This window comes from Cygnus olor, chromosome 8, assembly GCF_009769625.2.
Source record: "Cygnus olor isolate bCygOlo1 chromosome 8, bCygOlo1.pri.v2, whole genome shotgun sequence".
Taxonomy (NCBI): Eukaryota; Metazoa; Chordata; class Aves; order Anseriformes; family Anatidae; genus Cygnus; species Cygnus olor.
The window spans coordinates 10,857,461-10,884,989 of NC_049176.1; the positions used below are offsets into that span (position 1 = coordinate 10,857,461).

General features: G+C 51.0%; 3 protein-coding genes across 13 annotated transcripts in view; all 3 read left to right on the forward strand.

Moving 5' to 3' along the window:
* The window catches only part of RGS8 (regulator of G protein signaling 8), a 44,635-nt gene extending 36,536 nt beyond the window's left edge, over positions 1-8,099 (forward strand). For 4 of the 8 annotated variants that reach the window (XM_040564727.1, XM_040564729.1, XM_040564731.1 and 1 more), the window contains one exon: positions 1,012-8,099. In XM_040564727.1, coding sequence (XP_040420661.1) covers positions 1,012-1,194 — 183 coding nt within the window. In that variant the 3' untranslated portion in view covers positions 1,195-8,099. The remainder of the gene's footprint in view (positions 1-1,011) is intronic. The other 4 variants (XM_040564732.1, XM_040564735.1, XM_040564733.1 and 1 more) reach the window with 1 other exon arrangement.
* A 2,622-nt stretch (positions 8,100-10,721) lies between these two features.
* Positions 10,722-17,276, forward strand: RGS16 (regulator of G protein signaling 16). 2 transcript variants are annotated; one of them, XM_040564736.1, is made up of 5 exons: positions 10,722-10,822; positions 11,920-12,021; positions 12,638-12,699; positions 13,852-14,018; positions 14,276-17,276. In XM_040564736.1, the coding sequence occupies exons 1-5, from the start codon at positions 10,743-10,745 to the stop codon at positions 14,474-14,476; spliced, it is 612 nt and encodes a 203-aa protein (XP_040420670.1). In that variant the 5' UTR covers positions 10,722-10,742; the 3' UTR covers positions 14,477-17,276. The 2 variants fall into 2 exon arrangements, with proteins under 2 accessions (XP_040420670.1, XP_040420671.1); XM_040564737.1 differs by lacking the exons at positions 10,722-10,822; positions 11,920-12,021 and adding an exon at positions 12,177-12,492.
* Positions 17,277-17,829: 553 nt separating this feature from the next.
* On the forward strand, positions 17,830-26,195 carry RNASEL (ribonuclease L). Of its 3 annotated transcripts, XM_040565161.1 has the most exons (8): positions 17,830-17,889; positions 19,289-20,406; positions 20,843-22,382; positions 22,769-22,857; positions 23,272-23,462; positions 23,564-23,675; positions 24,438-24,559; positions 25,338-26,195. In XM_040565161.1, exons 3-8 carry the CDS (start codon positions 20,864-20,866, stop codon positions 25,471-25,473), a joined length of 2,169 nt encoding a protein of 722 aa, XP_040421095.1. In that variant the 5' UTR covers positions 17,830-17,889; positions 19,289-20,406; positions 20,843-20,863; the 3' UTR covers positions 25,474-26,195. The 3 variants fall into 3 exon arrangements, with proteins under 3 accessions (XP_040421095.1, XP_040421094.1, XP_040421096.1); XM_040565160.1 differs by lacking the exon at positions 17,830-17,889 and having other exon boundaries at positions 19,284-20,410; XM_040565162.1 differs by lacking the exon at positions 17,830-17,889 and having other exon boundaries at positions 19,284-20,406; positions 23,567-23,675.
* Positions 26,196-27,529: the final 1,334 nt, after the last annotated feature.

Genomic DNA, 27,529 nt, shown 5'->3' on the forward strand with positions numbered 1-27,529 from the left:
TGCAAGGGGATCCCTCTAAGAGGGCTGCCCCCACTCCATCTTTGAGCTAGCAAGGCTATTATTGTAAGCCATTGTCAAGCACCAAGTGGTGTGGGCATCTCAGGGTGCTCTTCAATCCCCAGTGCCCTCAGTGAACACCGTGTGCTGATATTCATAAAAGCTGGGTGAGATTTTCAGGACTGCAGGACTGAAGTTGCATTAGAAATACAAGTGCAGGTTGGATGGAGTCTTCCCTAAAATTTGTTCCTGTTGTCATGCTAGAATGTGAAATGACCTTTAAGTGACATCGAGAGCTAATCTATATTTTGCTGTTGTCTGGGTTAAGGCAGACAGCTTTACTTTCTAGACAGCTTTAAGTTTGGACACTGGGGTAATAATGACAAATAACATCTTAACAGACAGGTTTTAAACAATAACCCTAACAAACGGTAACTGTTTGCAAGGGAGAGAGAACAGGAAAATGCGTATTGTTGGCTTTGCGAACATGCTGCAGTCATAACATGAGGGCTGTTTGTTTTTTCAAGTCCCTACTGAAGATATGGTAACATCAAGCTGTTATGGGAAAAATCAAACAATTTATTCTGTAACAACATAGTTTAAAAACATTTAATAAGAATATACTGGTAGTTTAAACCCCGCTAAAAGTTCACTCACCCTTCTATTGGGCGTATAGTGAAGAAAAAGGGAATAGGAGAAACTTGGTCGACAGGAGAAAAGGTATGTTAAGCCAAGTTAGCATTTTTAGAAGATTTGCTGTGTAAATCCATGCTTGAGAGCCTGAATAAAAGTAACTTGATTTCAGAATTGCTCAGATCATTATAAATCTAGTTCAACTTCTCCAAGTTTGGGACAGGATTTATAACTCTGGATTACTAAACCCCACAGAGTTAGGGGCACTGTTTAGGCATGGCTGAGAGTAGGTGCTTGGTCCTGTCACTGAGATGAAACATGCCGTTTTAAGCAAGCAAACCAGTCACTCAGTACCAAACTCTTTTCTGTTGCTTTTCCTAGGTGAACATAGACTTCCAGACTCGGGAGCTGACAAGAAGAAACATGCAGGAGCCCTCCCTCTCTTGCTTTGACCAAGCTCAGGGGAAGGTGCACAGCCTGATGGAAAAAGACTCTTATCCCAGGTTCCTGAGATCCAAAATTTACACAGACCTGCTATCTCAAACCCAGAGGAGGCTCAGCTAAAACAGCAATGGGGCCCTCAGAAACCATGTGCTTCCTACAACAGCAACAACCCATGTCTAAATGTGAAACTTTCTTGGTGTTAAAAGCAGTGGGGATGAGAAAAGAGGGAGGAGAGGAAGAGGAGGCTTCCAGAGTGTGATCTGAATGTGGAATTAGGACTTTTTGAGTTTCTGTGCTTTTTGGTTAGCAGTAGCATCTTGCAGTTGTTGCCTCTCTCTAGCACAAAACCCTATCCTCTCTAGTCATGGGGTCATCTGTTGGGAAGGCAGGTTTCCTTTGAAATTACTACGTTGGTTTGTCTGTAAATAATGTCTCTGCACCTTCCCATCCTTCCAGACACCTCCCTGGCTCTCACCTATCCCCGTGTTTGGAAGGGCCCTAAGGGCAGCTCTGAAACTTGTGTAGCCAAGTACGATCCAAAGCACCATCCCCCACACTGGCTGCTGGGGTCTGGATCCTGAGGCTGTGAGGAGGCAGAGAGGGTGGGAGTGAGAAGACAAAGGCACACGATTCTTGCTGCTTCCCACAGTGGAAGCCATCAGCAAACTCAGCTCACCCTTCCATTTTGGTTGCACACCTCATGATGCCACAGCAGCTGACCTGTCACAGCCCCTCCATGCCCTTGACTGCTTTTCTTCCAGGGGTGGACACTGGATGCTATTTTTGTGTGACTGTCAAGGAGCTGAGTTTTTCTCATCAGGAAGGTAACCCCAAAAGCCCTTGCTAGACCTGGTCTTCTAGTGCAAATGATTGTTTTTCAGTGATATTGTTTATGTGTACTATAGCTCAGCCTCAGGACCCCAGTCACTGTAAGGCTTCGTTGTGCTAGGCATCGTACCAAAACTTCACACAAAGAGGCTTTTGGCCGCCAGAGACTTTAATGACCTCAGTGGCTTCTCGGGAACGAACTGCCAGCTGTCGGGAAAGAGTTGGGAGAATGGATGTCCCATCTGCCCCGTGCTGAGGTGTAAGAAAAGCACAAGATCCATCTGCCGTGTCAGGTATCGTTTCTCATCATAGTACTTCGCCAGCGCATGGCAGGGAGAGGTAATGTGAAAACACAACCTTATTTTTTTATTTACTGATTATTGACTGTTGTTGTTACCTACCGATTGTCCACTGTGGGTTCAATGCAATGTAAAGAAATACTAAAGGCACAGACCCCGCTGCATGGTGCTTGCTTAAAAACAGGGTGCAGGGAAGCATGCAGTGAGCAGGACGAGTGTCCGGGTGCGAAGTGGTGTGCAAAGTGTGCTTTGGCCCTGTTCCCACAGCCTGGATAACCAGCTGCAGGAGAAGGCTCTGTGCAGATGTCAGTTGTGTAACACCACCTCTGTGCTGTGCAGTAATTCTTACCATCTGAATTTCTGCAGCATCGCTTTCCCAGTTTATCAGCTGTCAGGTTCTTGCGATATTTTCTAGAGGGGAAGTGGATTGTCTGTGGGTTTAAGTCTGCAGACCAGAGGTCTGTTTTCTTAGTTTTAGGAAGGTCTGGAAAGGGGCCTCGTGGATCTTTTCCTTCTCTCCTTGGAGTCATCCACAGATCAGAGGTTGGTAAACCTATGTTCTAGTTTATAGTGGTGGGTAGGTTTGATACATCCGATAGCTGGTGGTAAAGATATAAATGTAATCTGGTGTAGACTGAGTAGTCCGAATTCTGAAGCTATGCATAGTGTTTGGAACAAGATACAAAAGGTCTGCTTGGATATTAGAAGTTACTGTCCCTACATTAGCAGGTTTTGAGGCTTTTTGTAAGGCTGCTGTGCAGGATGTTAGGATGGATAGGTGTAGGATTATGATAGGGATGATGAGTGTGTTTGTTTTGTTCTGGAGGTGTGTTCTTGTGGTCTCTAAGACACTAAATTCTAAATACAGTACAAAAGCAGAATTTCTGTTCAACAGGGAAACCTGCTTTTCAGTACCTGGCTGGTCAACTCTAGAATTCTCTTGTAGTTTTGTAGGCAAAGATCATCTTAAGTTAACTTTCACTAAGGACAGAAGGAGCAGCGTGCTCTGGGGTCCCAGACCAGTGTTTCTGGGAGTCCTCTGCCCCTGCCAGGAAACGTGAGCATGGTGGGAGATGTGGCATCCTGCGGCCACGCTCGGGCTTGGCAGCACAGCCCCTCGACTTTTGAAACTGTTGATGAGATGCATGAGGTCCGTAATGCAGGGGTCAGAGCCCAAAGCCTGAACATCACTGTGCAAATTTCACCGTGGCAGCTTCGTGCAAACTTACTTGCTGCCTGTTTGAAGGTGGGAGCAACGAGCAATGTCTGCAGGGAAAGGGAGGTGGGCTTCAGATTTTGCTGTAATTCTGCTTTTAATGTACTTACTGCTTTTAAAGAGGAGGAAGATGGCCATCTTAACTGCCCTAGGGTGTTTCTCTTAAAGCTACTGGTACATCTTCTGAGTGGGCTTGGATGATGCTGACCTCTAGTGCCAGCTGCCACATCCCAGCGGAGGCTTTTCAGCACACGCCCTGCAGGCACCCATTGCTGAGAGGGTCACAGGGACAACCAGGAGATCAGGAAACAGCAGAACGAGATGTTTTTGTCTAGGAATGAGGACAAGGAGAAGAAAATCAGAAGTGAGGACAATTCCCAGGCTTCCCTGATGGCTACAAAGGCTGGTCCTGTTCAGAGTGTGACTCCAGAAAGCTCAGTAGGTAACATCTCCCGACAGGCTCCTCCAGAGTCGGTGTTGGCATCCTTTTAGTTTGTGCCAGAATTCATCAAAAAACTTCAAAGTAGCCAAAAACTCTGTAAAAACCAAGCTCCTCTCTTTCCTCCATCTGTCTGGGGAATTGCTTTGAGCAGGCACATTCAGAAGTGGCACTGCTGGCAGGAACTGTATTCCTGCCGGCTGGTATAGGATAAGTGTTTTGCCCCTTAAATTGATGCCAGATAATATCCCTGACAGGAAATGTCCTAGAGCATACAGTGGAGCAAAGGTGTTGTCTGAAGCACATGAATCTATCACAGTTATTTTTGTTCCTGCTCTTACAGTTTGTCTCTCTTGCAGGAAAGCAGCCTAGTTATTTAAAGTAATTTATTATTATTATTTTAATAAGAAATTGGCACCAGTTGCTTCTTTTATGTCAAATGTCAGGCTGAAGTGAATTAAAATAGGCAACTTATATCTCTTCCTCTTAAACCAGGGACTGATGAAGGAAATAATGACAGAGCCAAAGCTTCGGAAAGCACTGAGTGATGACTAATCCCCATCGAGGACAAATATCCTATCTTTGATTCATCTCTTACCGATGTGAAAGGGATATTCAGAACTTACAAACCCCATTTTCCCTCTCCACAAGCACACACCTCCAAAAACGTGCTCCCACTTCAAGTAATGTCAGAGATTGCCATCGTATGAAGAGAGGAAAAAAAACGTTTCACTCAGCTCTTTTAATTCTGTGTTTTTGCTGGCGTGTATCCAGCCAGCTCTTAAGTCCTTTGACAGCAAAAGGGAAGAAGAATTTTACGAATTGCTTTTCCCTACTCCATAAACTTCAGGCGTCATTAAGTCCAGAAGCAGATGCGGAACCCAAATCTGCTTTGAGTTTCCTTCTCCTGCTTTGGCCAGGTTTGGGATTATTTCCATCGTTTTATTGTACTTGTTAATGTACCGATGGGTCCCTGCCCTCCACGCTGGGAAAGCGTGAGGGGCAAAGTCCTGCTGGTCTGAGCACAGGAGGGAAGGAGGTGTGTGTGTGTACGTGGGTGTGGGTGGGTGAGAGTGCATGTGAATTCATGTGTACGTTACTTAGTGTCTCCTACTAGAGAAGCTATTCTGAGACATAGATGTGCATGTTAAAATAGGAGAATTAGGCATAAATGACATAAAACGAGATTTTAGTGGTGTTGTGTTTGCCTCTTGTGTAAGTTTGACTAGTAATAGGAGATGTAAAATTCTGCTAGGCTTCCAATTACCCGTAAGAGCACATGTATCAAACTGAACTGAATGTTCACTGATAGACACAAAACCAAAATGTTTACAGCATTCAGAGCAATAGCAAAGCATACCTCATGCCAGTCCTGGAGTGCCTCTCGCTTGTCCCTGCAAACTCTCCCCCACCGTGGGCCTCCTCCTTCTCCCTCCAAACCCCTCTCTCCTTCTCAGTCCTGTCCACGTGGGACGTCCCTCCTCTTCCTCATCTTCACCTCCCTGAAGCACTCCTGTCCATGTCAGCCTTTCCCTCCACCAGCACTGCTTGAGCCCTGGTCTCTCACAGCCTCCCCTGCCCTCCTGGCTGCATGCCCTCTGTCCCCAGGCATCTGTCCGTCCTTCTTTTCCTTTTCCTTCCCCAGACTCTTGTCTTGCCATCTCCCTCCTACATACCTCCTACCGTTGCTCCTAGTAGCTATTCCTTGCCCATTATATAAGAAGAAAATGCTTCACCTAATTTATGCACCATCTTTCCTTCCTGGGGCTGCTGCAGTTGTCTTGTTCCTTGGTACTGTGTTTTCTCTGGCACTGAAGTGTTTTATCACAGAGCTGGAATTAACGTCAGTGTCGTTGCCAGACCAGAGAGTGCTTTTCTTTACCGTGCACCCCTTGGGCTTTGCAGAGGCTCGGCTTGTCCCCAGTGTCGTGTCTTTGTCCTCCATTTGTGCTCCACGTGCTGTGCTTGCAGCAGGGGCTGGCTAGGTGAGACGGCAGCTGTGCTCTGCGCCGCGCGCTCGGGCACGGAGTCGGAGCTGCCTCGGCAGGGTCGCAGCTGTGCTTCCTTTTAGCTTCCTGATTAAAAAAAATAGGGTAAATAAAGGTGTGCACCTTGTATTTGTTTAGTGAAGTCAGTCATTTTGCTCTGTGCCTCCTCTTGGTTTTACTGGAAGGCTGCATCTGGGATTTGATGCTCCGGTAAACTCAAGTGGAGTTCAGGGAGCTGAGTGCATGGGAGGGAGGTGGCAGAAGGGGGTGAGCTTAGTACTGAAAAAAACCAGAACATTTCTGGCAAAAAGGCACAGGAGCAAAGGCAGTGCCTGCTTCTGGAGGGACCTGGCATACCACGGAGGCAGGGGACAGGCACGGTGTCAGTCACTTGTCCCCAGTGGCCCCACAGCTCCCAGTTTGCAGCTCCAGCTGGCCAGCAGTACCCAGGCTGGTGCTGGAGGGCAAGACCTCCTCGCTGCTCCGCTCTGGGCTGTTCTTAGCCTGGCCTGATGGAGGGAGCAGCTCCTGTGTCTGGAGGTACAGCACTGCCCTGCAGCCCTGCGGTGCCTGGCCCTGCCTGGATCTACAGCACGACAGTCAGGAGCAGCTTGGCTCTGAGTCTGCAGCATAGATAATGGTGGTGTCCTAAGAGAAATGCCTTCACGTTGCTCTATGGATGCCCACAGCCACCAGCTAAAAAGGACTGGGGGGGAGGAGGCTTTTTGGGGTGTTTATGCAGCCCTCTGTGGGATACTGGTGATGAAAGAGCAGCGTACATGCACGCCCTGGGGTGGATCCCCCTTCTTTAAACTCCGTGACTGATGTATCTCATCCTTGCATAACCTCTCATCCCCTTCCTCTACAAGCAAAATGAATGAGACACACAGAGTTCAGATGTTTCTCCAAGCTCTCTGGCACCTCCATCTCCTGTGGGATGGCAGGAAGGGGCATCGAGGGCCCCATCTGGTAATCTGTCCTGAGTAAGGTGCAGTTCAAGATGTCTCTGTTCCTTGAGAAACGTGATCGTGGGTGGCTTAGAAGAGAGGTGGGAGGGAGTTAGCGCACGGGGTGAGGTCAGAACTGAGCCACCAGGTACCTGGGTAAAAGACCAGCTCTTGGAAGATGTTCCCTATGCCACGTTTTTATTTTGATTATTTAAAAATTATTTAAAGTCCTGATGCTGTAGCTGCCTCCGCGGTGTCTGGGTGCTGCTGGTGCCGCAAGATAACAGGAGCAGTTTGGGCAGGACACGCAGGTGGTTCAGTCTGATTCCTTCCCTCGGGGAGGGCATGGGCTCGGCTTCACTTTGCCTTCCCTTCCTCATTAGCTGCTCGTTTGCTAGGCTCGCCTTCCCCTAACGAGGCTGGAGAAGCTCCTCAGCCACATCAGCTGCCGGACCGGCGATGACACCCCAGAGTCACGTCACCGCGTTGTAAAGTGTCGCTCACCTTCATTGTATAGAGACCGCGAGGACGTGAAATAAACAGCCTGAGAAGCACCCGCCTTGTGCCTGCGTGTCCGGGAAAGCTGAGGGTCGAGCTCTTGTTCCTTCGCGGGGAGGGAACTGGGCATGGGTTGTACCCGGGGACGGAGGGTTGTCTCCTCAAACAGCTGCTGAGGGAAAGGATGAAGGAGCTCCAGGGAGAAGGCAGCCTGGAGAGCGGTGACGGATCCCTCGGCTCCGGGAGGAAGGCAGCGCGGATGGGAGGCGTAAGCAGCAGACAAATTGCCTGCTGCCCTGAACCGGATCCCTGCAGAAAGCACCCATCCATCTGCAGGCCCTTCCCGGACGGAAAGGGCTCGCACCGCAGCGGTCGGTCTCTGTTTGTTCAGCCTCGCTCGAGGGAGGAAGGAAAACCAAACACTGCTCTCCCTGCCCGCAGAGAGGGGCCAGGGGACACGTCCTGCTGTCCTGCAGGTTGCTCTGCCTCATTGCCAAGCACGAAAAAAAGCTCCTGCCCGAGGGAAAGGATGCAGAGCAGGCGCTCCCCAAAAAGGGAGCTCCCAGTTTGAGCGGTCCTGGGGGATAAACTGGGGAGGGATTGGCGAGAAGAGGTTCAGCAGGTCTGGAGCCAGGGGAACCTTTTCCCCCCGAGGAAAGGCTTACGTGGGAAGCACTGGGGGCACGCAGAGCATCCCCGAGGTCTGGCAAGTGGGAGCAGGCAGGGACTTGGCCCCGGTGCCCTCCTCCCTGCCGAAGGTGAGCGTTTGTTACACGGCCCCCGCAGGATTGCTTCTTCATCTAAAAAAGAAACCTGAATGAGCTTGTTTTTCTCTGGGAGTCACTGCAGTGAAATTTATCAGTCCCTCTGTCTTCTTCCTATCTCACCCCCCCCTTTTTTTTGCCCTAATTCTCTTCTTTTATTGTTTTTCCTTTTTATCTGCAGCTTCTTTCCCTCTAAGCCTGTCTCTGAGCCAAAACAATTTGCATGCATCCAAGGGGAGAATCTGCCATTAGTGCTGCTCTGTCTCTCCTCTCAGGATATATTTAGCTATTGCCTTTTTTTTTTTTTTTCCTTGCTCTTCAGTGGCTTTAAAGAGCAGGTGCTGGGAACGGAAAGAAAAAATTAAAAATACCTGCTGTCAGATACCTCTCCCTGCGCAGATGTGCTCTGGCGCTTCAGAAAGCGAGCGTGTGAGCAGAGTGGGTAACAGCTGCCCCTTGAAAACCTCATTTGTAATTCTAATTTATTATTATTATTTTTAATTTCAATAATCTCTTTCCGCACTGCTCCAGATTTCCAGAGCAGCTATTTCCTCTGGTGCTCCATGCGAGGGTAGCGTGCTCTTTTGCCGGGAATCCATCCAATGCCCCGGGACCGGGGCAGGGGCTCGCTGTCGGGGGGTGAGGGATGCACGCTCTTCCTCTCCTGCTCCCCTGCCTCTCTTCCCATCCCTTGCTGCATCCTCCCCTTTATCCCATCACTCCGCATAAATTTGCAGTTCCTCTTCTGCCTCTCTCCCCCTCTGCTCCCTCTTTTCCCATGCCCAAGATCTGCTCCCAATTTACCGTGGCTCCTCTTCCTTCTTTTGTGTCTTTTCTGGAAAAAAATCTCTGCAGGTAAATGGGGGTGGGGAGAGGCTCTTAAAAGCAGAGCTGAGCTCGGTAAAGCCCCCACTGAAAGGCAGCTGCGCTCCTGCTCCTCCCGTGAGTGTTTCCTCCCCAAACTCTAACTCCTGCTGCACTGAAATAAGGGCACCAGAAATCCCCGCAGCAGCTCACAGAGCTTCACGGGGCTTTGGGGGCCCTTTTTACGTGGCACTGGGGATAAAGACTTTATTTTCCTCTTTTTGCATCCCTAACCCAGAAATGACAGAGGTGACAAGCTTTTGTGCTTTGCTTCCACCTGTGAGGCCAGCAGCTCCATCCCTGCAAGCTCCAGGGCTGCGGATGCGGCTCTCCCATTGCCAGAGCCTCCAGCACCTGCACATCCCACCTTCTCCCAAGCACCCAGGGCCCCAGTGCACCCAGCTGGGGCTGCCAGGACCTCCCTGGGGAGACCAAATCCCACGAGGACGGTGCTGGCGATGCGAGGGGCTGGGCTGGTCCATGGGCGGGCGGTGGGCTTCGTGCCGGCGGTGCTGAGGCACGCGTACGGGAAGGGAGCATGGCCCAGGCGTTGCGACACAGCCGGGTTTGGGTGTTCCAAAACAAGGGCTGATAACGCAGACACCGGGCTGGAGCCGCGGGAGGCCGCTAAGCTAAATGAGACAGGAAGCACGTAATTAAATTAGATACAGAGCAGAATAAAGACATCTGAGTACACATACGTAGCTGGGCTCAGAGGCGATTGCATAACCTGAACGAAGAGCTCTGCAGTAGAAAATATTGCAATGACTACATCCCATGCTGGAGAGCTGCCCATCCTCAAACCTCCCTTACCCCTTGAAGGGGAGAGTGAAAAAATTGTGAGTGAAAAAACCTGGCCTTGACGGGGAGGACTCTGCTGGAACAGCCCGATCCCGCGACCCCATTGCCTGGGCGCAATTTCCTACAGCTTTGTGCATCCTCTGGCTGAGCAACCTTGGTGCCAAGATGCAGCCTTTGGTTGAATCTTTTCCTTTAGGTTTAAAAAGGTTTTATCACCTGCGCTGGTGATAGCCAGGGATGAGCGGGGAGGAAAGAGAGGGACGAGGAGTTTCCATTGTTTCCATCCTCTCTCCTGCTTTTAGTCTCTTTCTACTCTTTCCACCTCTGGTTCTAGGTAGGATGCCCCTTTATCAGGTGTTTCCCCACACTTTACTCAGTCATTCACTGAGGCACTCCCCCTCCCCTTCTCCCACCGCAGCCCCAGCAGAATATTTATGACGAAGACACACCAGCAAACATCAGCCCCCATTTATCCAGCTGCAGACGTGGCAGGAACATCGCTCCCCTCTGCTCTGCTCGCAGCGCCTCGGCTGCAGCGGGGTGCTTGGGGAGCTGCAGCGGGGTCTGCAGAGCGTGCCAGGGCCCTCGTCCCCGCCGCCAGCCCCAGGGGACCCTCCTGCTGCGGTGATGCCAGCCTTGGCCACGCGGTGCGGAGGGTTTGAAGTCACCAGCCGTCGGGATTGCGCTGACTAATTGCCTTGTCCCCCCTTCGCCGTCCCCGGCTGCGTGCCCGCGGTTACTCAGCAGGCTCCGCACGTCGGTGGAAGCGAGTCTGTTTTTTCCTCTTATCGAGGAAGCAGTTCTGACTGCGATGCTCAAGGACGAGCCTCCCGCCCCCCTCCCTGAGCACCTACCCAAGCCGTTATCTTCCGCGCTGGCTGCCGGAGCAGCTTTTGGTTGGCTGGAGGCCGGCGTGGTGCTGGGTACCCTCCCAGCCCTCCCACCCCATATAAACACAGCTCCTCACCGCTTCTCCAGCACACGGCAGCGGCAGCAGCGGCGCAGGTGCTGCCCCAAGGAGCTGATGAGCTGCTGGATGCCTCGGTGCCCAGCTCTCAGCATGTGCCGAGGGGTTGCCGCGCTTCCCATCACTTGCCTGGAAAGGTAAGGGGCTTTGCCATGCCGCAGGGCTGGGAAGCAGAGGATTAGCTGGAAAAGATGATCCTAACGTCGGAACAGCTGGGCCAGCCTCCACTGTTGTGGCTGTGGTGGTGTTTTGTTAGAAATCTGGGTGCAGCCTGCAGAGAAACACGCAGCCAGGGAAGGCAGCGTGATGTGCTGTGGCTGCAGCTGTGAGGCTCCCCTGGAGGGGACGCAGAAGCTAAGACGTGCAGAGGGGATGGAGGCTGGGCAGGGCTGCCCCGTGTCGCTGTGTGCAGACGCACGAGGTTTGTTTTGCTGCCTCCGTCTTCGCAGAGGTCGCTCCAGGTTGGCAGCGGCACTATTTTTGTCAGTGCTCAGTGACATCCTGCCAAACATGGCTACGAAGCCCCACGCCGCTGCCTTGACATTTAAATGCTTATTTTTGTCTGGGTGCCTTGGGATGCCTGCAGGAGCTGCAGCACACAAATAGCAGCGGGGCTGTGCGCTGCCTCGGGGGCACCCAAGGGAGAGGAGCCGGGGAAGCAGCAGCTCCCGCCCTATTGCCGCAGAGATGCCCGGCAGGAGTGTGTCTGGCTCCGAGGTGGCACAGGAGCTGTGCTGCCACCACTCTGTCTGGCTCTTGAAGGCGTGGGGTAGATGGACGGTGCCACCGCCACCTCCACAGCATGGCAGCTCCCTCCAAACAGGGGAGCAGCTGCAGCAGCAGCACAGCAGGAGATGCTCCCCCTCTGCCGAGATGAAAGCGACCGCTGTCATTTTCCCAGTGTGCTGAGAGCAGCGTTGCGTGGCTGGGAGGGCGGAGAAGGAGCCGGGTTTGTTGGTTAATGCTCCTGAGGAGGCTGCGGAGCCGGGGGGGCCACCAGGGCTGCAGCTCTGCCCCATGCACGCACCTGGCGCTACCTGGGAGGCGAGCAGGAGGACGCCTTCCCTTGGCTTAATGCATTGCTGAGCCTGGTTGCCAGGGAGAGGAAAAAGCGATTTGGGGATTGTTTTATTGCACGTGGCAGAAAGTGAGAAAGGAGGTGAAGGAGCTAGAGGGGACAGTGGTGGCGGTCCCACGTCCCCACATTCTCACCTCTCCCCTTCCTCCCTGCCAGAGCCAAGGAACTCAAGAGCCGCCTGGGGATCCTGCTCCACAAACCAGAGCTGGCACACCGGATCGGGGCGGCTGGCAAGCTGCAGCTGGGCTCCAGGCAGAGGTAAGGCAAGTTGGGGGCTCTCCTGGGGGATGCTCTGCCCATCTGTGCAGCAGGGAGGATGCAGCGCTGCTCGTCCCCGCGGTCCCACCCCGGCAGGCAGCGGGGCGGATCGTGTCCCAGCTCCACCAGTTATAAAGCCAGACTGGGGGCTGATGCTCTGCCATTAGGTGGAGCGGGGACTCAGCATCAAGCAGGAAAAGCCAGAGGCTCCCACAGGCACTGGTTTCTCAAACCAGTGCCTGGGTCCCCCAGGGAATGCGGACAGCACTGGAAACAAAACACTAGATCTTGCTGCTGGAGGCAAGGCGCCTTCGTGCTGAGAAGCTCTGCTGGGCTGGCACCAGGAAAAAGGGCTCCTCTGAGCATCCTCTAAAGACTGCCTGGCCACAGCTGCGCTATGGAGCTGAGGTCTGGGGAGCCATCGGGGAAGGAAAAAGAAAGGGAAAAAGAAAAAGGAAAGAGGGCCCACAGGTAATGGATACTGGGGTCTCGCTGTGGTGTCCCGCCGGGTGCCGCTGCCTCCCTTCTTGCACTGTCTCATCATGAACTGCTTTAATGAAGCGCTCCCGTCCTTCGCCGGCAAGACGGCAAGCCTCACGTCCTTTGTCTTTTCCAGAGACTCCTCACGAGAGGTGCTCGAGTGGAGGGAATCCTTCGATCAGCTCCTGAAGAGTAAAAGTGAGTAGGGTTTTTCTTTTCTCCCCTTGATGAGAGCGCGTAGGACATATGCCTGGAGTCAGCATGCGAGGAAACCTGGTCTCCTCCTCGATCTAGATGTGTTAGAAATTCAGCAGGTGCCCTCCCTGCCCTGGCAGAGCTGACACTCAGCCAGACTTTACCCTTTCCTCCTGGCCGGGTGCTTTCTGGGGAGCACGAGCGCTGTCTCACAGCTTCTTGGGCCAGGAGCAGCAGGGTGGGCATGGTGAGCTGGTGGTGTGTACCTTCTGGTGGGGTCACCGTGCCATCCCCAGCCATCCCCAGCATGCCTGCTGCTGGTGCAGCCACCTTCACGCAGGCTTTATTTGCTCGGAAAACATTGCTGCCCTCTGTCTGCCTGTCCTGTTCCTCTGGGGATGGCTCTTACGCTGGGAGAAAGCATCCAGCTGCTTTACTGAACTGCACGCATCCATTTTCCCCTCCAAAATTCACTGTACATCTGGTGATGCACAAGGGTCCTGTAAGGTGTTGTTGGTGCCCAGCAAGGGGACCAAATCTGAATACAGAAGCAGTTGTCTACCTTAAAGTTATTCCACGGCAACAGATAGTCCTTCTGCAGTGCTAGTCTGGGGCCAGGCATATTTTTTCCAGCATTTATCACGCGCTGTGAAGGTTAGCAAGCATCTGCAGCTTTGTAATGCAATAGAGACATGGCTCTCCTGCTGCAGGCACTCTTCCATGCTACAGAGCAACTTGTTCCCCCTAAATCTCAGCTGAGAAATAAAAACAAAGCCATTGCTGCTCGGTTCCTGCAGGCGTACTCATACCTCAGTGGATTTCTCCATCGGTAGAATTAGCTCTTTTCCGAAGCTGTAGAGAAAACACTCTGAAGACTCATTACAGAAAGGTCAGATAAATAAAACTTGTCTGTGGGAAAGATTTTATTGGAGTCTCGAGGCCAATTAGCAGAGGCTCACAGGGTGGAATTTGTCCGGAGGGAAAGGAAACCCGCAGATGCCACAGCCTGGTCTCCCGGGGAGAGGCTGGTTAGGCAGTGCCGCATCCAGGAGCCCCGTTACCTCCTGAGTGCCTTTGTCCCCTTCATCCCCTTCATCTCCTTTGTCCCCTTCATCTCCTTCATCCCCACTCACCACTTCTGTCTCCTCTGTCCAGACGGGGTGACCGCCTTCCACACCTTCCTCAAGACAGAGTTCAGTGAGGAGAACCTGGACTTCTGGCTGGCCTGCGAGGACTTCAAAAAGACCCGGTCGAAAACCAAGCTGGCCTCCAAGGCCAACAGGATCTTTGAGGAGTTCGTCCAAAGCGAGGCGCCCAGGGAGGTGAGAGCCATTCCTGCCTCTGCGAGGTGGTGCTGAACAGAAAGGGGAAGGGGTAAAATATCCCTGGGGGTTTGTTAAGTGCTCTCTCAGCTCAACGGGAAGATTTGCCCTGATTCACGGGAGCTTTCTAGCCAAATGTGGCACTCCAAAATGAAGGGATATAAAGGTTTGGGAGTGTCTTCACCCTCGCTTGGAGAAGATAGTGTGGGAGGGAGGTTAACGCCAAGCTAACATTTGTGGGCTCTCCTTCCCTGCAGGTGAACATCGACCATGAAACCAGGGAGATCACCAGGAAGAACCTCTCGGGGGCCACCTCCGCTTGCTTCAACGAAGCCCAGGCGAAGACCCGCACCCTGATGGAGAAGGACTCCTACCCCCGCTTCCTCAAGTCCGCCTCCTACCAGGACATGACCAAGCAGGCCGCCAGCCGCGGCACCAGCAAGCGCTTACACACCTGACCCGCGCCCGCGCCCGAATCCACCTTCAGGAGGGAGGCCGGGAGGGGAAGCCCTGCCATTTCGGCAGGGTGCCCGGCACCTCAAGTGCTTCTGCTGAAGCTGCCGTGAAGAGAAGCCTTCCACCCCACCGCTGCCACCGCCACCGGGGCCGCCCGCGGGGCCTGCGAGCGGCGGGCCTCGAGTTGCGAGGCCAGGGGACAGCACAGGCCTCGCGGTGACGTTGTTATCCCTCGCTTAAGCTGTTTGACCCGCAGGTTGCACCTGGTCTTAGGTCACACGCATAACTTTTTATTATCGTTATTATTTATTTTAGCATTGTTATTACGATAACGTATTTATGAGAAGAGCACTGCTCGAAGCATGCACACATCCCTTGCTCCGAGGAGCTTGTAAATTAATTTATTTTAGATATTGCCCCACTTAGCATGCCTCCCACAGCTTCTGTATAATAACTTCAAGAAGAAAAATGGATTTTGTAGCATGACCACGGAGCAAGGTACGCGAATAGCAGCAGGGAGAGCTGCGACTGGCGGGCTGCTAGCAGGGTCTGAGGTTTCCTGAGAGCATGGAGGACCATTGATGGCCATAAAAGGATGCTTTGCAGTTCATTCTGTTTCCTTTTTATTTTTATTTTTATTTTTTCCCCTTAAATAGAGCTCTGTGACCGGCAGCTCGGCACATGGGCTAGCAGCTTGTCCTATGCAGAGAATAGCGATGTAGAACAGGCACTTTGAGTGTTGAAAACTTAGTTTGTAAACACGTGGGAGAGAAAAAATGGGGTTTTCCCCTGATTTGCAGTCGTGTCTGGTGTTTCTTTGGCTGGCAAACCGGTCTGCAGCCAAGGACTCCCAAGGACCAGTTTGGGGATGTTTTTTTCTGACTCTTCCCAATTCTACCTCTGAGTCTTGGTGGGTCCCGGCTGCATTTGCAGGGCCATTTAAGATGTTTTGCTATTTATTATTTATTTTTACAACTGGAACCACCTTCGTTGTGTTACTGAGGTAAATGATGCACAAAGGTCCATTTTTGTTACTAATATAACATTGTCATGACAAAATAAATTGTAAAGAGGACAATGCTGTGACACCACGTTTGATTGTGGGCTTTTAATTTATTTTTGCATTCTGATTGCAGGGGGTTACAAAGCACACAACGTAAGGAAAGCTGCTGGCGGTGCATGGCTTGAGGCATGTTTACGGTCACTTTAAAACTTGCAGTGTGAGAAACACAGAAAGGCAAGGGGGAAACTTGAGAAGAGTAAAACTTCCTCTCGGCATTTTGCTCATTGGAGAGAAATGAGCAGTTCACCAAAGGATTGCAAGCAAGAGTTAAGTTCTGAATATATTAACTGCCAATGTGTTTAGTACTGTTTATATCGCTCACCCTTTTCTGAGTGCGTTTGCAGGACTGCAGTTCACAATACCCATTTAATATCAGTAGGACACGGTTGACTTTTAAGCACAGGAGGGTTCACGTGAAGGATGCTTTGACTCACTGTCATAAATAACATTAGATTTAGCATTAATTCCGCCGACGAGTGAATTATTTTCCAGGGGGAAGCACCTGGCATTCGAGGGAGTGTCAGAAACCACTGTCCTACCCCCGGTGCAGCTCTTGCTGCCTCTCAGGTCTGGGATGCTTTGGGGCGGTGTAGCTCGGAGGTGCTGCTGCCCCAGGTGAAAACCAGCCCAGGCGTGCAAAAATACACCAGCTTTTCCCAGACCTGTACCCTACAGTTGCCACCCACCTAAATGGAGGAAGATAGATTAAACTGCCCATTTTATCTTTTATTTGAGAAGGAAGAAATGAGGTGAAAGGTAGCCAGGATGTATTTAAATTATCCAGCAAGAATGACTCAGTGAGAGCACTGAAGCAGCACTGAATCAGGCAGAAACAAAATTACATTCTTTTTAACTGCAGGGTCTGACTAAAAAAAATAATTTAAAAAATAAATAAATCTTGCACACCTTGAAATTAATTTAAACATGATTTAACATTCAAAAATATTCAGATTGGCCAAATAAAAAAGGTGATAAAAATACTTAGCCAAGAATTAAAATATTTTTGAGATTTCTTCAGGAGGAAATCTGGGGCTGTGTCCACTCTTGGTGCCCTGTGAGCCGAAATGGCCCAGACTGCATTTTGGTCTTGGTGGTAGCACTGAGACCTCTACAGCTGGCACTGGAGCATCTCCTTTGCAGCTCTTTTCATTTCACGGAGAGAAAACTCCATTGACAAAACCAGAGAAGCCCTGCTTGCGTCCAGCATGTCCTCTGTGATTGCTGTCAAAACCTCGTGCTAATATAACAAAACCTTTAAAGCCTTGGGAAAAAAAAACAAACAAACCACAGACCCGCCTTGAGAACCAGGAGCTGAAGTCTCCCATAAACCACAGCCGAAGTTTCCCAGGGTGGAGGCAGTGAGTTTGGAAGCAGAAGGGAAGATTTCAGATGTGGGGAGCCAAGGCAGGCGCTGCCCCCAGGCACGGCCCATACTTGCTGTGGGGCTGAGTTTCCATGAGCTGGGCTGCGTGGGGATTTACTGCGTGGAAAGCAATCAGCAGCGTGCCTGAGACATGGCTTGCTCCGAGGGTTTCAAGAGATATTGCCCTGAGCAGCACCATGCTCCAAGCGTGTTTGCACGCTTGTATTCTCACTGTGCAGCTACATATGTGGGGGACCCTGTGAAGGCATGTATTTGGGCAGGCGGCACATGTTGGTGTGCAGATGCTCTCTGTGTGCACACGTGGGGGCAAACTGATGTGTCATTGCATGTGTTCATCCAGTATGTATTTTTTAAAAGACAGTCTGCAAATAAATGTTATAAAATGTTGCTTGATTTTTATTTTTGTTTAAGGAAGCTCACCGGCAGAGGGGAGGCACTGAGGTATTGCACATGCTGCAAGCTGTGTCACAGTGCTTTGCCAGCCTCTGCGCCAGCTGATGGGGAGGGAGCAGCTGCACTGCACTAATTCCCAGCCTGCTGCCTTCTCCTAAAGCTCCAAAAATCCCATGTGATGGGTTTCCTTACGGCTTACCTCCCTTCCCCATACATGCACAACTAAATGCCAAGTTTTCCAACCCTGCCCTGCTGCGTGCAAGGATTCCTGCCCCCACAGTGCCTCATGATACAAAGTGAAAGGCAATATTGCTGCTTCCTGGCATTGCAGGGGTGTTGAGCACACAGCTGAGCTCTGCAACCCCGTGCTCCAAGCCAGCTCTGATGTGCTGTAATCTGGGCACAACCTGCGGGGAAGGGCACGGGATGAGAAACAGCTGGGAGAAGCACTGCTGGGAACCACCTCCAGCTGGGAAAATGCATTTAAGCTCAGGTAGTTGCATGGTGGCTGCTGTGACATCTTTTTGGGTGATTGTGGATGCCTTTTGAGGAGCTGCTCTGCTCTTCTTGCCCAGGTACTGGGGATGGTGCCCTGCTTGGTGGGGTCTCTGCACACCTGGATGTTGCCCTTACATCTTCTTGAGTCTGCTCTTGCTGATGGATGTGCTGATCTTTTTGTGCTGGTCAGGGTTGACCAGCAGCCCAAAAGGCTGGCAAATGCAGGTGAAAAGTGTAACAATGCTCCACTGCAAAATGAATCTTGGTCAATGCTCCTGTGTTCCTAGCTGCCCCCACAAGGGCTTGGGTCACATCCTTCCGCAGGCTATTTTCCAGGGCTGTGTTCTAGCAAGCCCCAGCAGCGTGGCCAAGTATATAAGCCCCGGGTTGTTCCCATTTAGAAATATAATAAGGAAGCAAGCACAAGGAACATGAACAACAAAAAAAAAAACATCCTACTATTCATAGTTTCTTTTAAAAATTATTTTAACTTTGGCAGGCAATTTTTATTGTCATGTTTCAGCTCATGGTTTTGTGGGTGGTAGCCAGTGCGTGGATGCTGCCTCAAGGGAGGGTTGCGACATGGGTGAATAATATCCATCAGCACGGAGGATGAGGAGGGTCATTTCCTGAGCCCCTGTCTTGCAGGGGGTAAGCAAGCACTCTGCGGAAGCTCCTATGCTTTAAAAAGCCTCTGAGACCTTTCTATTCCCCAAAAATTGCCCAGTTGCGCTTAAACTTATTGTTGTGCAAAAGCAATTTGGATCAGGGAGGAGAGATGGGGAAACACAGCTTTGCTGGGGAAAAAAAAAAACCTGGGGAAAACCATGCTTTGCTCTGGGGAAGCCCTGATTTGCTGGTGTACAGATGCACAACAATTCTGCCTGATGGCTGCAAGCACCTTGCTTCTGGCTTTGTGCTGGCCCAGCTGCAGCAAAAGGTGGGAAAAGCCCTGTAGTGATGGGCTGCAGGGTACTGGGACACAGCCTGCTGTGGCGGTGTGACTTTTGCAATGTTTTCCTTCCCTGAGACCAGAGGGAGAAGGTAAATCACAGCAGGTGAGAGCAGCAGCTCCTTATAACTTGGTGGCCGTCACTCTTCTTGTCCCTTGGCTGATCACGGTCATCCCTCAAGCGAGAGGCTTCCCTGTCCTTAATTTGGCTTCTCATTTCCGTTATCCTGATGCTACCCTAACTACTGTCGTGCTGCACAGCGTTTGCAGTGCGGTCACCACAAAGCTGTTTGTTTGTCTGGAAGGCATCCTGAGTCTGTTCTTCTGCCTTGCCTGCAGTCGTATTTACAGATTTATTTTTTGGGAGCCATTTCTGATGGCATGTCTGTCAGAACTGGCTGCCTTCCATCCTTCCACCATAAGATAGGGAGCTACTTTAAATCAGCTTCCTGATGGGAACTTTTTTTTTTTCTGCTTAGGTGATGTTGGTGTTATGTATTGTTACCTGGATTTTTTAATCACAGGTTGCATGGGTCAAAGGACTGCAACACATCCCCGCTACGAGTCAAAGGTGGCTCTTCAGAAGGTGATTCTGAGCCTTAAATTACCACTGCAGCTACACGAAAGACATCCAAAATGACGATCTTCGGCAACAAAACACACTGGCACACTGGGAACACAACAAAGTCACTGGACAAGAGCCCAAACTCTGCTCCGGTTGGAGAGGGTGGTGTCATCGTTGGACAGCTGGCCTCACAATCCTTGCAATGCACCCATCTGCTGGCCTACAGCCTGTGAACAACAGGGCCACGACAGCTGTCCATAGTCACCTAAAATTCAGTGTTCCCTTAGGGGAAGAGGAGAAGAAGCTGTGCTCGGTGTCCGGCAGGCTATCTTGGGGGCTGTTGTAGGAGAGGAGGAAAATACAAAAGGTGATGCTGGGGTGAGAGGCACCAAAAGGATGCAGGGGGCAGCTGCCTGCTTCCAGCACAGCTCGGGTACGGAGCTGGGGCACGGTGATTGTCTGGGCGAGATCCAGGAGCTCGGCTGGTTTGGCCATGAGGATGGATTTACCAAAAGGTGTGGAAAAGCTTCGACCAAAGACCTGTACTGGTGCATTTAACATCTCTGTGCTTTCTGCTTCTGAAACGTTGCTGAGAGAGGGTTTGCAAGCCTCTCTCCTGTGCTGAAATGTCCCCAAACACCCCTTCCCTCCCCGCCAAAAACCCCAGCCCTCCCCACAAGCGGATGAAATGTTCCCAGGCACTGCTCTGTACGGTGGGAGGAGAAATTGTGCTTGCAATGCTGCTGGGAAAAGCTGCTCCGTGGCTTTGGAGTTGCTTTCAGCTGCTGTTGGGTTTGCAGCGGGGCAGGGTTCGCTGTCCCCTCCTGCCTGGGGTTGGTGGCCCTGTGTGACTTTGCGTGTCAGCCAGTGCGCAGCCGTGTCTGGCTGCAGGCCAGTGGGAGGGGACCAGCCCTTCGTGCTTCCTTGGGCAGGGTGTCTGCAGCTCTGCCTCTTGGTGGAGGAAGTAGAAGCAGAAAAAGGGGCAGAACGAACGTAAACCTCCGCCTCGGACGCCTTCGCCTCCACCCCTTTCCCTCTCCAGTTCTTGCAGGTTCTCTGTGCCGGCGGTGCTCTGCGGTAGGTGAGAGCATCCGTGTGTCCCCTGCTGTCTGCAGCCCCTGGCCGTGCCGGGGGGATGCTGTGCTGCTTTTCCAGCCCGGTGCCATCTGCTGTGCTCTGGAGAGCCCTCGTGCCTTCTCCTTTGCTCCCGCCCACACCCAGCTCTGCCTTGTGGACCCCCCAGCTTCAAGGAGAGAGCGGGGTGCTTTGGGTCCTCTGAAAGCAACAATTTATTTGTCTGCATGCAGCAAAAGGCACGAGAGTTAGATGCACTGTGTTTCTCAGGAGTAACTAAATCAGCGAAATATGGTATTTGTTTGCTGCTTTGTGGTTTGGGGGAGGAGGGGAGATGAAACTATGCGAAAATAAGATGTCCGCCTTTCCCAAGGGTTACAGTACTGTGAATTTACGCTTCTTAGTTAAAGCTGCTCTGCCCCTTTTCTGATTTGTTTAGATACGTTACGCACGGTTCTGCATGTCACGTATGCAAATGCCGGTTTCTGCCTGCCTGCTGTGTTCTCCCGATAACACCACCGAAATACCAGGTAACCCACAGCGAGCCTGCCCCGGGGCGCAGGAGGCAGCCACCTCGCCCAGCATGGAGGCTGCAGATGGCCTCGCCTCCGAGCTAAACGCTGCCCTGAGAAACTTTGAAAGAGAAAAAGTACTGGAGCTGCTGGCGGAAGGGGCAGACGTGAACTCCAAAGTGGGCAGCGGCTGGACACCGCTGCAGAGCGCCGTGCAGACTGGGGACAAGGACCTGGTCCAGCTCCTGCTGGACAGGGGCGCGTGTCCACACGCCAGGAAGGACAACGGTGCCACCGCCTTTATTGCGGCAGCGATCGTGGGAAGCGTGGAAATCCTGGAGCTCCTTTTTGGTTATGGGGTTGATATCAATGATTGTGACAACAACGGCTTCACAGCTTTCATGGAGGCTGCTTGGTACGGGAACGAGGAAGCCCTGAGATACCTGCATAGCAAAGGGGCAGATGTGAATATGAGGAGGGTAACCAGTGAGGAGAAGAAGAAACTGAACAAAGGGGGTAGGACCGCGCTGATGGATGCCTGTAGGAGGGGCCACTTCTCAATTGTAAAAACTCTTGTCCAAGAGATGGGGGCTGATCTGAACATTTGTGACAATGAAGACAGAAATGCCTTGATCCATGCCCTCAAGGTCTGTGAGAGGAAAACATCTGAGGTTATCTCTATTGTCCATTTTCTGCTGGACTGTGGTGTTAATGTCAGATGCAAAGATGAAAGTGGGAAAACTGCCCTCATCCTAGCTGTTGAAATGCAGATCCCGTGTTTGGTGAAAGCTTTCTTGGACAAGGATGAAATAAATATTGATGATGCAGATGAGGACGGCAAAACAGCACTGATGGTGGCTGTGGAAAAAAATGATTATGACATTGCAGAGATGTTGTGTGAAAAAGGAGCAAGGACTGACATTGGGGAACTTATTGCTATCGCAAATAGGAACTATGCTAATAAAATGCAACGTCTTCTTCGCAAGTACAATGCCAAGTATGTCCCAGCAAGCTACGAAAACTGGGAGTCAAAGAGCAAACGCTGGAGGAGCCAGCTGCAAAGCCTTCATAAAATATATCGGCCCATGATTGGCAAACTAAAGGTATTTCAGTATGTCCGTCAGAGAATTCAGAGCACCTCCCGGGGTGGCATCTACCTGGGGCTCTATGGTGGGACAGAAGTGGCAGTAAGAATACTCCTCAGTGCAGAGGGTAGCGAAGAGAAGGAATTCCTCGACCAGTGTGGTGACTGCGAACATCTACTGAAGCTCTTCCAGTTTGAGAAGGAAAGAGGCTACATGTACTTGTGCTTCCCTCTCTGGGAGAAAAACCTTGAAGAACATCTGCAGGATCCAGAAGATGAAAAGGATTACAAGGGCATCCTGAAGATGATCTTCCAGGCAGTGAGGGAGCTGCACTCCCTTGGGTTTGCTCACCGGGCTCTGCATCCCAGCAACTTCTTGATAGGTTGTTTTGTTTTCTCACTATTTTTGTTTTGCTTTCCTGTTGCCTATAGTTTAGAGAAGGTGCCTCGTAGCTCTCTAACACGCCCTGCCCCCAGGTCAGGTATGAAACACCACTGCAGGTATCTTTATGCAGAGCGGGATGTCTGTGGCATTTGTTCTCTTTGGGTAAGTACAGGTGGGCTGCCAGACAGTCCTGGGGGAGTGAATAGATCAGCTTGACATGCCTCATTAGATCTGCCTGCCTTGCCAGGGCTTTGTGGGTAGCTCAACTCACAGCAAGTCTTTCCAGGGATGTCTTCTAAAGAAGGGCCCCATACAGAACGCGGTGACAAACTTGCATTAAGGTTCTCTGCCATCACTTGTTGATATTTTCTCTTATTTCCTCAGATTTAGCTGGCAAAATTTACTTGGCGGATTTTGATAACAACAGAGACTTGATTGAAGGCAAAAAGGAACTTATAAGCTCAGACTTAGAGGTAATGGTAACTCCAAATCAATAAATGCTTTCAAATTTTGGCTACTTCTGATATCTTCTTTCACTGTGAATCCTAGGGGAAGCCTTTGTGCATCCTCAGCTAGAAGACTCATTGTTTTTTGGGCAAGCCCATAGAAGAGCAAACCCCACGTGAGAATGGCAGTGATTAGGATGCAAGGCTGTGGCTGGTGCCGGGACCTCCCCAGATACCTCGGGAGCAGGATTACAGTGCCTGACCCCTCTGTCTTTGTGCACACAGCTTCAGGGTTCCCGTCTGTGTTTGTGTACTTGTGCACGCCTATAGGTGCGTGTCTACACGTGCATTCTGCTCATTTAGAAACATTGCTCCCACTTCTTCCCTTTGGTAAGAAGCTTCATGCGTCTTGGGTGTCAGCAGTGATGTGTTTCCTTGCAGGACCTCAGCAGGCTCGTGCTGTATGTCTTAGCAGGGGGTAGGAAACCCCTTTGTGAAGTCAGTATCGAGGATTTGGATGCAAACTCCCCAGATTACGAGGAGGCTCTGGACCTTCTAGAGCGCCTGACCTCTCACGATGACCAGGGATGGGAGGGTCTGAGCAAACACCCCTATTTCTGGAGCAAACAGACGTAAGTCCTGGGAGTAAAGGAACGTTCTTGGTATGGGATTTGCCTGTGGTGCTGGAGACAGCGCTGTTCTGATGCAGCTAACGAAGCTTCTTGTTCCACAGCAGGTTCAACCTCCTGAAGAGTATCTGGAATAAAATCAAGGATCACCAAAGGAATAAAGGTCCTTTTAAAGCTCTTAATACTTGGAGTCCTTACCCATGCTGGACTGAGGAGGTAAGCATCTTCTCTTTGGATCAATGTGAGGCTTGTGCTAGCTATCCAGCAGAAGCTTTCCCTGAGCATTTCACAGGCTCTGCCTAACATCCATAAGGAGGAAAAACTAGCCCCATGCAGATACAACCACAGAATATAGAGGTGCAGTGTCTGCACAGACCCTTTGACTTCCCAGATCAAAATAAGTGGTGGTGTTCATGCAGTGCGCTCCTATACAAACGTAAGGCATCCATCCTCGTAGTTGGGGATGGTGGTTTAAGGGCAAACCTTCAAGGGTACTTATTGGTGACCCCTAAGACAGGAACCTTTGGCCCTTGTTGCCAGCAAGTTTCTGGCAAAAGCGTTTGCTTTGGCTCAAAAGCAGTGAAATTGGGCCTGGTTTTGCAGGTAGCATCCTGGAAAGGCGTTGTGCATAGTGTGAGATCTGGCAGGCGTGGTTCAGCAGGGCAGCCTGAGTGTCCCTCAATGGTCCCGTCCTCCAGACGTGCATGGAAATCTGCCATGCCATGTTGGCAGTCCTAATATAACGTCCTGCATTGACAAGGCAGGAGAGGAAGCCCTTTGCAGAGTCAGGGGTTTGCACGGTGCGTGTCCTGTGGAGTGAAGTCTTCTGCTCATGCTGGCAAACCTACTTTGAAGTGTCACAAGACTTATCCACGAAGATGATGCCTCTGCAGGAAGGCAGCAGTTGTGATAAGTGGAGGCGTGTGTGCTACTTCCATGGTGGGGAAAGGTAGGGAATAACCTGTCAGCTTTTTTCAGATTCATCCAGAGGTTCTGCGTAACATGGAAGAATCCAGTTATGGAAAAAAATTCTATTATAAAAATGATGTCACAGACCTTCTGAGGCTCATCAGAAACCTGGATGAACACCCCAATAAAAGGTAGATGTTTGCATCTTTGCGCCTGTGACACCTGTGTTGCTGGGGCCCCCTAGGAATCTGCGAGAGTCGGTCACTTTGAGAGCAAAATGTTCTTCAGAAGGGAGGACGTAGCCAGGATGTGGGAGAAGTCCCTTAAAACACAATTTGTTAGGCTGTCTCCTCTAGCAGTGGTGTGGGAGAGATTGTGTCCTGGCAGCTAGCAGTCTGATCAGTCCTCAGAACACCCCTCCTGAGGGTAAGAGTAAAGTTTGCTCACAGGACTAGACTTGAGGTTTTGAAACAAAATCTGGCTCCCAGACTTGTTCTGTGATGAGGGACTGTATCTTTATATCTCATCTTTGAGAAGCCTCCTTGTCTACCACGCTGCTGTTTTCAAAGGGCTGATGGTTACTGTGCTGAGGTGCTCCGAATGGGTCAGGAGGTCCTGCTAGGAGGTCCTGACTCTCCAACCCTCTGCAATCACGGGCATCTTACCTCTGTGGTCGGCGGTCCCCGTGACGTGGTGGTGTTAACCCCAAGCTGTGGTTTCACTGAGGCCGGTGGCCAGCACAGCTTTTCTGTGAAGGTACAGGTGGAACTAGGCAGATAGAGGTGCTGGAGAAGTGGCAAAAAGATGGAGCCCGGAACTTGGGGAAGGGAAAAGTTACAGCTCAAGGATTTGTAGGAAATCTTCCTGCTTTATCAGCCTCTGGAATGGCTTTTTTTATGCAAGGGAGGAACCAGGGCATCCTGGACTCCCTGGGCGTGCTCTAAAAACTTCATTTTTGTTCTGTTTCAGGATCGATGAAATAACAGGGGACTATGCTGAGTATTTCCTGAAGCATTTTCCAGCACTGACCATTTATGTCTACAACTGTTTACGCCGGCATCCCAAATACAGCCACTTCGTAGACATTCAGGACCCTCCTCTGTAAGAGGCTGTTGCCTCACATCACATGGCTAATCCCCACTTGCTCTGCCTCCTTTTATTCCCTATTTCTTCAGCTGAAAAAAGAGTTGAAGAAATTGGGTAAAGACATGGGAGAGAGCACTTGCAGGTACAGAACATGGAGAAATGAAAGGTGCTTTGGAAGAAGTGGTTGGTGTAAGGACAAGGGCTTGGGCAAAGAGGCAGGCTGAGTGCCAGCCCAGGTCCCCTGTGATTCCCTGTCCCCATCTCCCTGATTCTTACAGAGAGCAAGGAGATTTGGGACAGACCCCATATTCCCAATCCATGCAAGAGGCAGGAGTATTTCCAAGTATTCCCAAGTATTTCCAACCAGGGACTCTGATGAAGGAGTTTCCTAGCAGGGAGCTCTACAGATGGCACTTGTACCCCTGTTGAGACATGAATTCCCTCCTTCCACTCCTTGAACACAGCAGCCAGAAGCAGAGATGCTGTTGGTGCCTGGCCCTGCTGTTCATACACAGCAGCCTGGAGCTCTGCTACTGGGGCTGAGCAGCACAAACGCATTTCTGGAGCCTGGTGGCATCCTGATGGCCCAAGGGCTTGCTTGTTTCTCTGCCAGCAGTTTTCCAGCTGTTGATAGGATTTTTAGTGTTGTTTTTTTTTTTTTTTTTTTTAACTGATTGTTGTTCTTTCTGTTAGTCTATGCAGAACCAAACTGGGAATAAATTTGGAAAAATGTTTCCTACACATTTATGAATGAGGTCCCCATCTCTACCTGAGAGAGGAAGGCAGTCCAGAGCTCTGCTGGGTGCTGAAGGCTTCCTCTCCTTGGAAGTGTACAGTCCCTTGTGAAATGGGCTGGATAGTGGATTTTTTTTTTTTTTACTTTGTTTTACTCCTGTGGAGCGAGGGTGAGGATCTCATGGATGAGCAGATGTGCAAAGATGAGACTCAGTGCTTACATGTGTGCAAAACTCAGAGTGGATGTGTTTGACCTGCCTCATTGACAAGCGAGTGGCTGTCAGAATGCATCACGGAGCTCTGCATCCCTTTAGCTGTGTGTGCTTACATTTTTATGCAGCTGCAAACCAGCAGGCAGGGCTGTGTGTGAGCCTGACTGCAGGCTGCTGTGCACCTTGTGTGTGTGTCCTGGAAAATGCGCTCTGGCCCATGCTGGTTCCTCTTGCCACTGTCTTGATTTTTTTCCCCTATCTTCCCTGCTGTTTCTTTCATCTCCCCATCTTTCTCATGGACAGGAAGCAGGAGGACACCTAGAGATGTGTGCCTGGGGCTCAGCCCTCTGGGAGCAGGGTGCATGAGGTGAGGCCATGGGCTGGGCTCCTACAGTGTCTTACAAAAATTCCACGTTTCCAGTCTGCCGCAACCTTTGTGCCCTCTTGCATCACCCTGCCGTGGTACCAAAGGGCTGTGACTTGGTAGCTCTGAAAGGCTGTGAAAAGCCCTCCCTGGAAGCGGAGAGCACTCCAGGGTGCCTAAACCAGAGGCCCCACATCCGTGAATCCTTCTGAGGACGGGGTTCAGCTGGGATCACACTACAGGGACAGTGCCTTTAGGGCTGAAGTGCTAGTGCAAGGCACGTGAAAACGCAGCTAGCTTTGGGGCTGGAGGCTTGGGGCAAAACCAAGTTGCAGAATCAAGTTTTGAGGAGCTGGCTGGTTTTGCAGCTGGCAACGGGAAGCCCCTCACTTACAGAAATGTTGGACTTTGGGTTGGCTTGTTTGATTCTGCAGAAGCCAAGTGTTGATAATCATAATGGACAAATAGGAAATGTTATCTCCTGCCTTAAATACACCTGTGCTGTTGCCAGGATGCAGCCTTCTAGGATTTGAGGGTTAAAGCATAGCTAAAAATAGATTTCAAGTTACATGGCAGAGCTTGCAGGGGTGGAAGCTGCGAGAAGCAAAGTGTGCTAAAGGTCCTGGGCTATTCTTCAATGAAATCATGTCCAAAGTACGCTGGGGAATTTTGCAGCTTCCTGGTGGCACGGCAGAGCCACTCTTCCTTCCCATCAGGCAGGAAAGTGAAGGTGTTCGGTAGGGTTTGGTTAGTGCTTGGGAAAG

Coding starts and splice junctions, on each gene's coding strand:
- RNASEL (XM_040565161.1), top strand. CDS start 20,864: ATGTCACGTATGCAAATGCCGGTTTCTGCCTGCCTGCTGTGTTCTCCC. Junction 22,858..23,271: donor TTATAAGCTCAGACTTAGAG/GTAATGGTAACT, acceptor GTTTCCTTGCAG/GACCTCAGCAGGCTCGTGCT. Junction 24,560..25,337: donor GATGAACACCCCAATAAAAG/GTAGATGTTTGC, acceptor GTTCTGTTTCAG/GATCGATGAAATAACAGGGG.
- RGS16 (XM_040564736.1), top strand. CDS start 10,743: ATGAGCTGCTGGATGCCTCGGTGCCCAGCTCTCAGCATGTGCCGAGGG. Junction 12,700..13,851: donor TCAGCTCCTGAAGAGTAAAA/GTGAGTAGGGTT, acceptor TCCTCTGTCCAG/ACGGGGTGACCGCCTTCCAC. Junction 14,019..14,275: donor AAAGCGAGGCGCCCAGGGAG/GTGAGAGCCATT, acceptor CCTTCCCTGCAG/GTGAACATCGACCATGAAAC.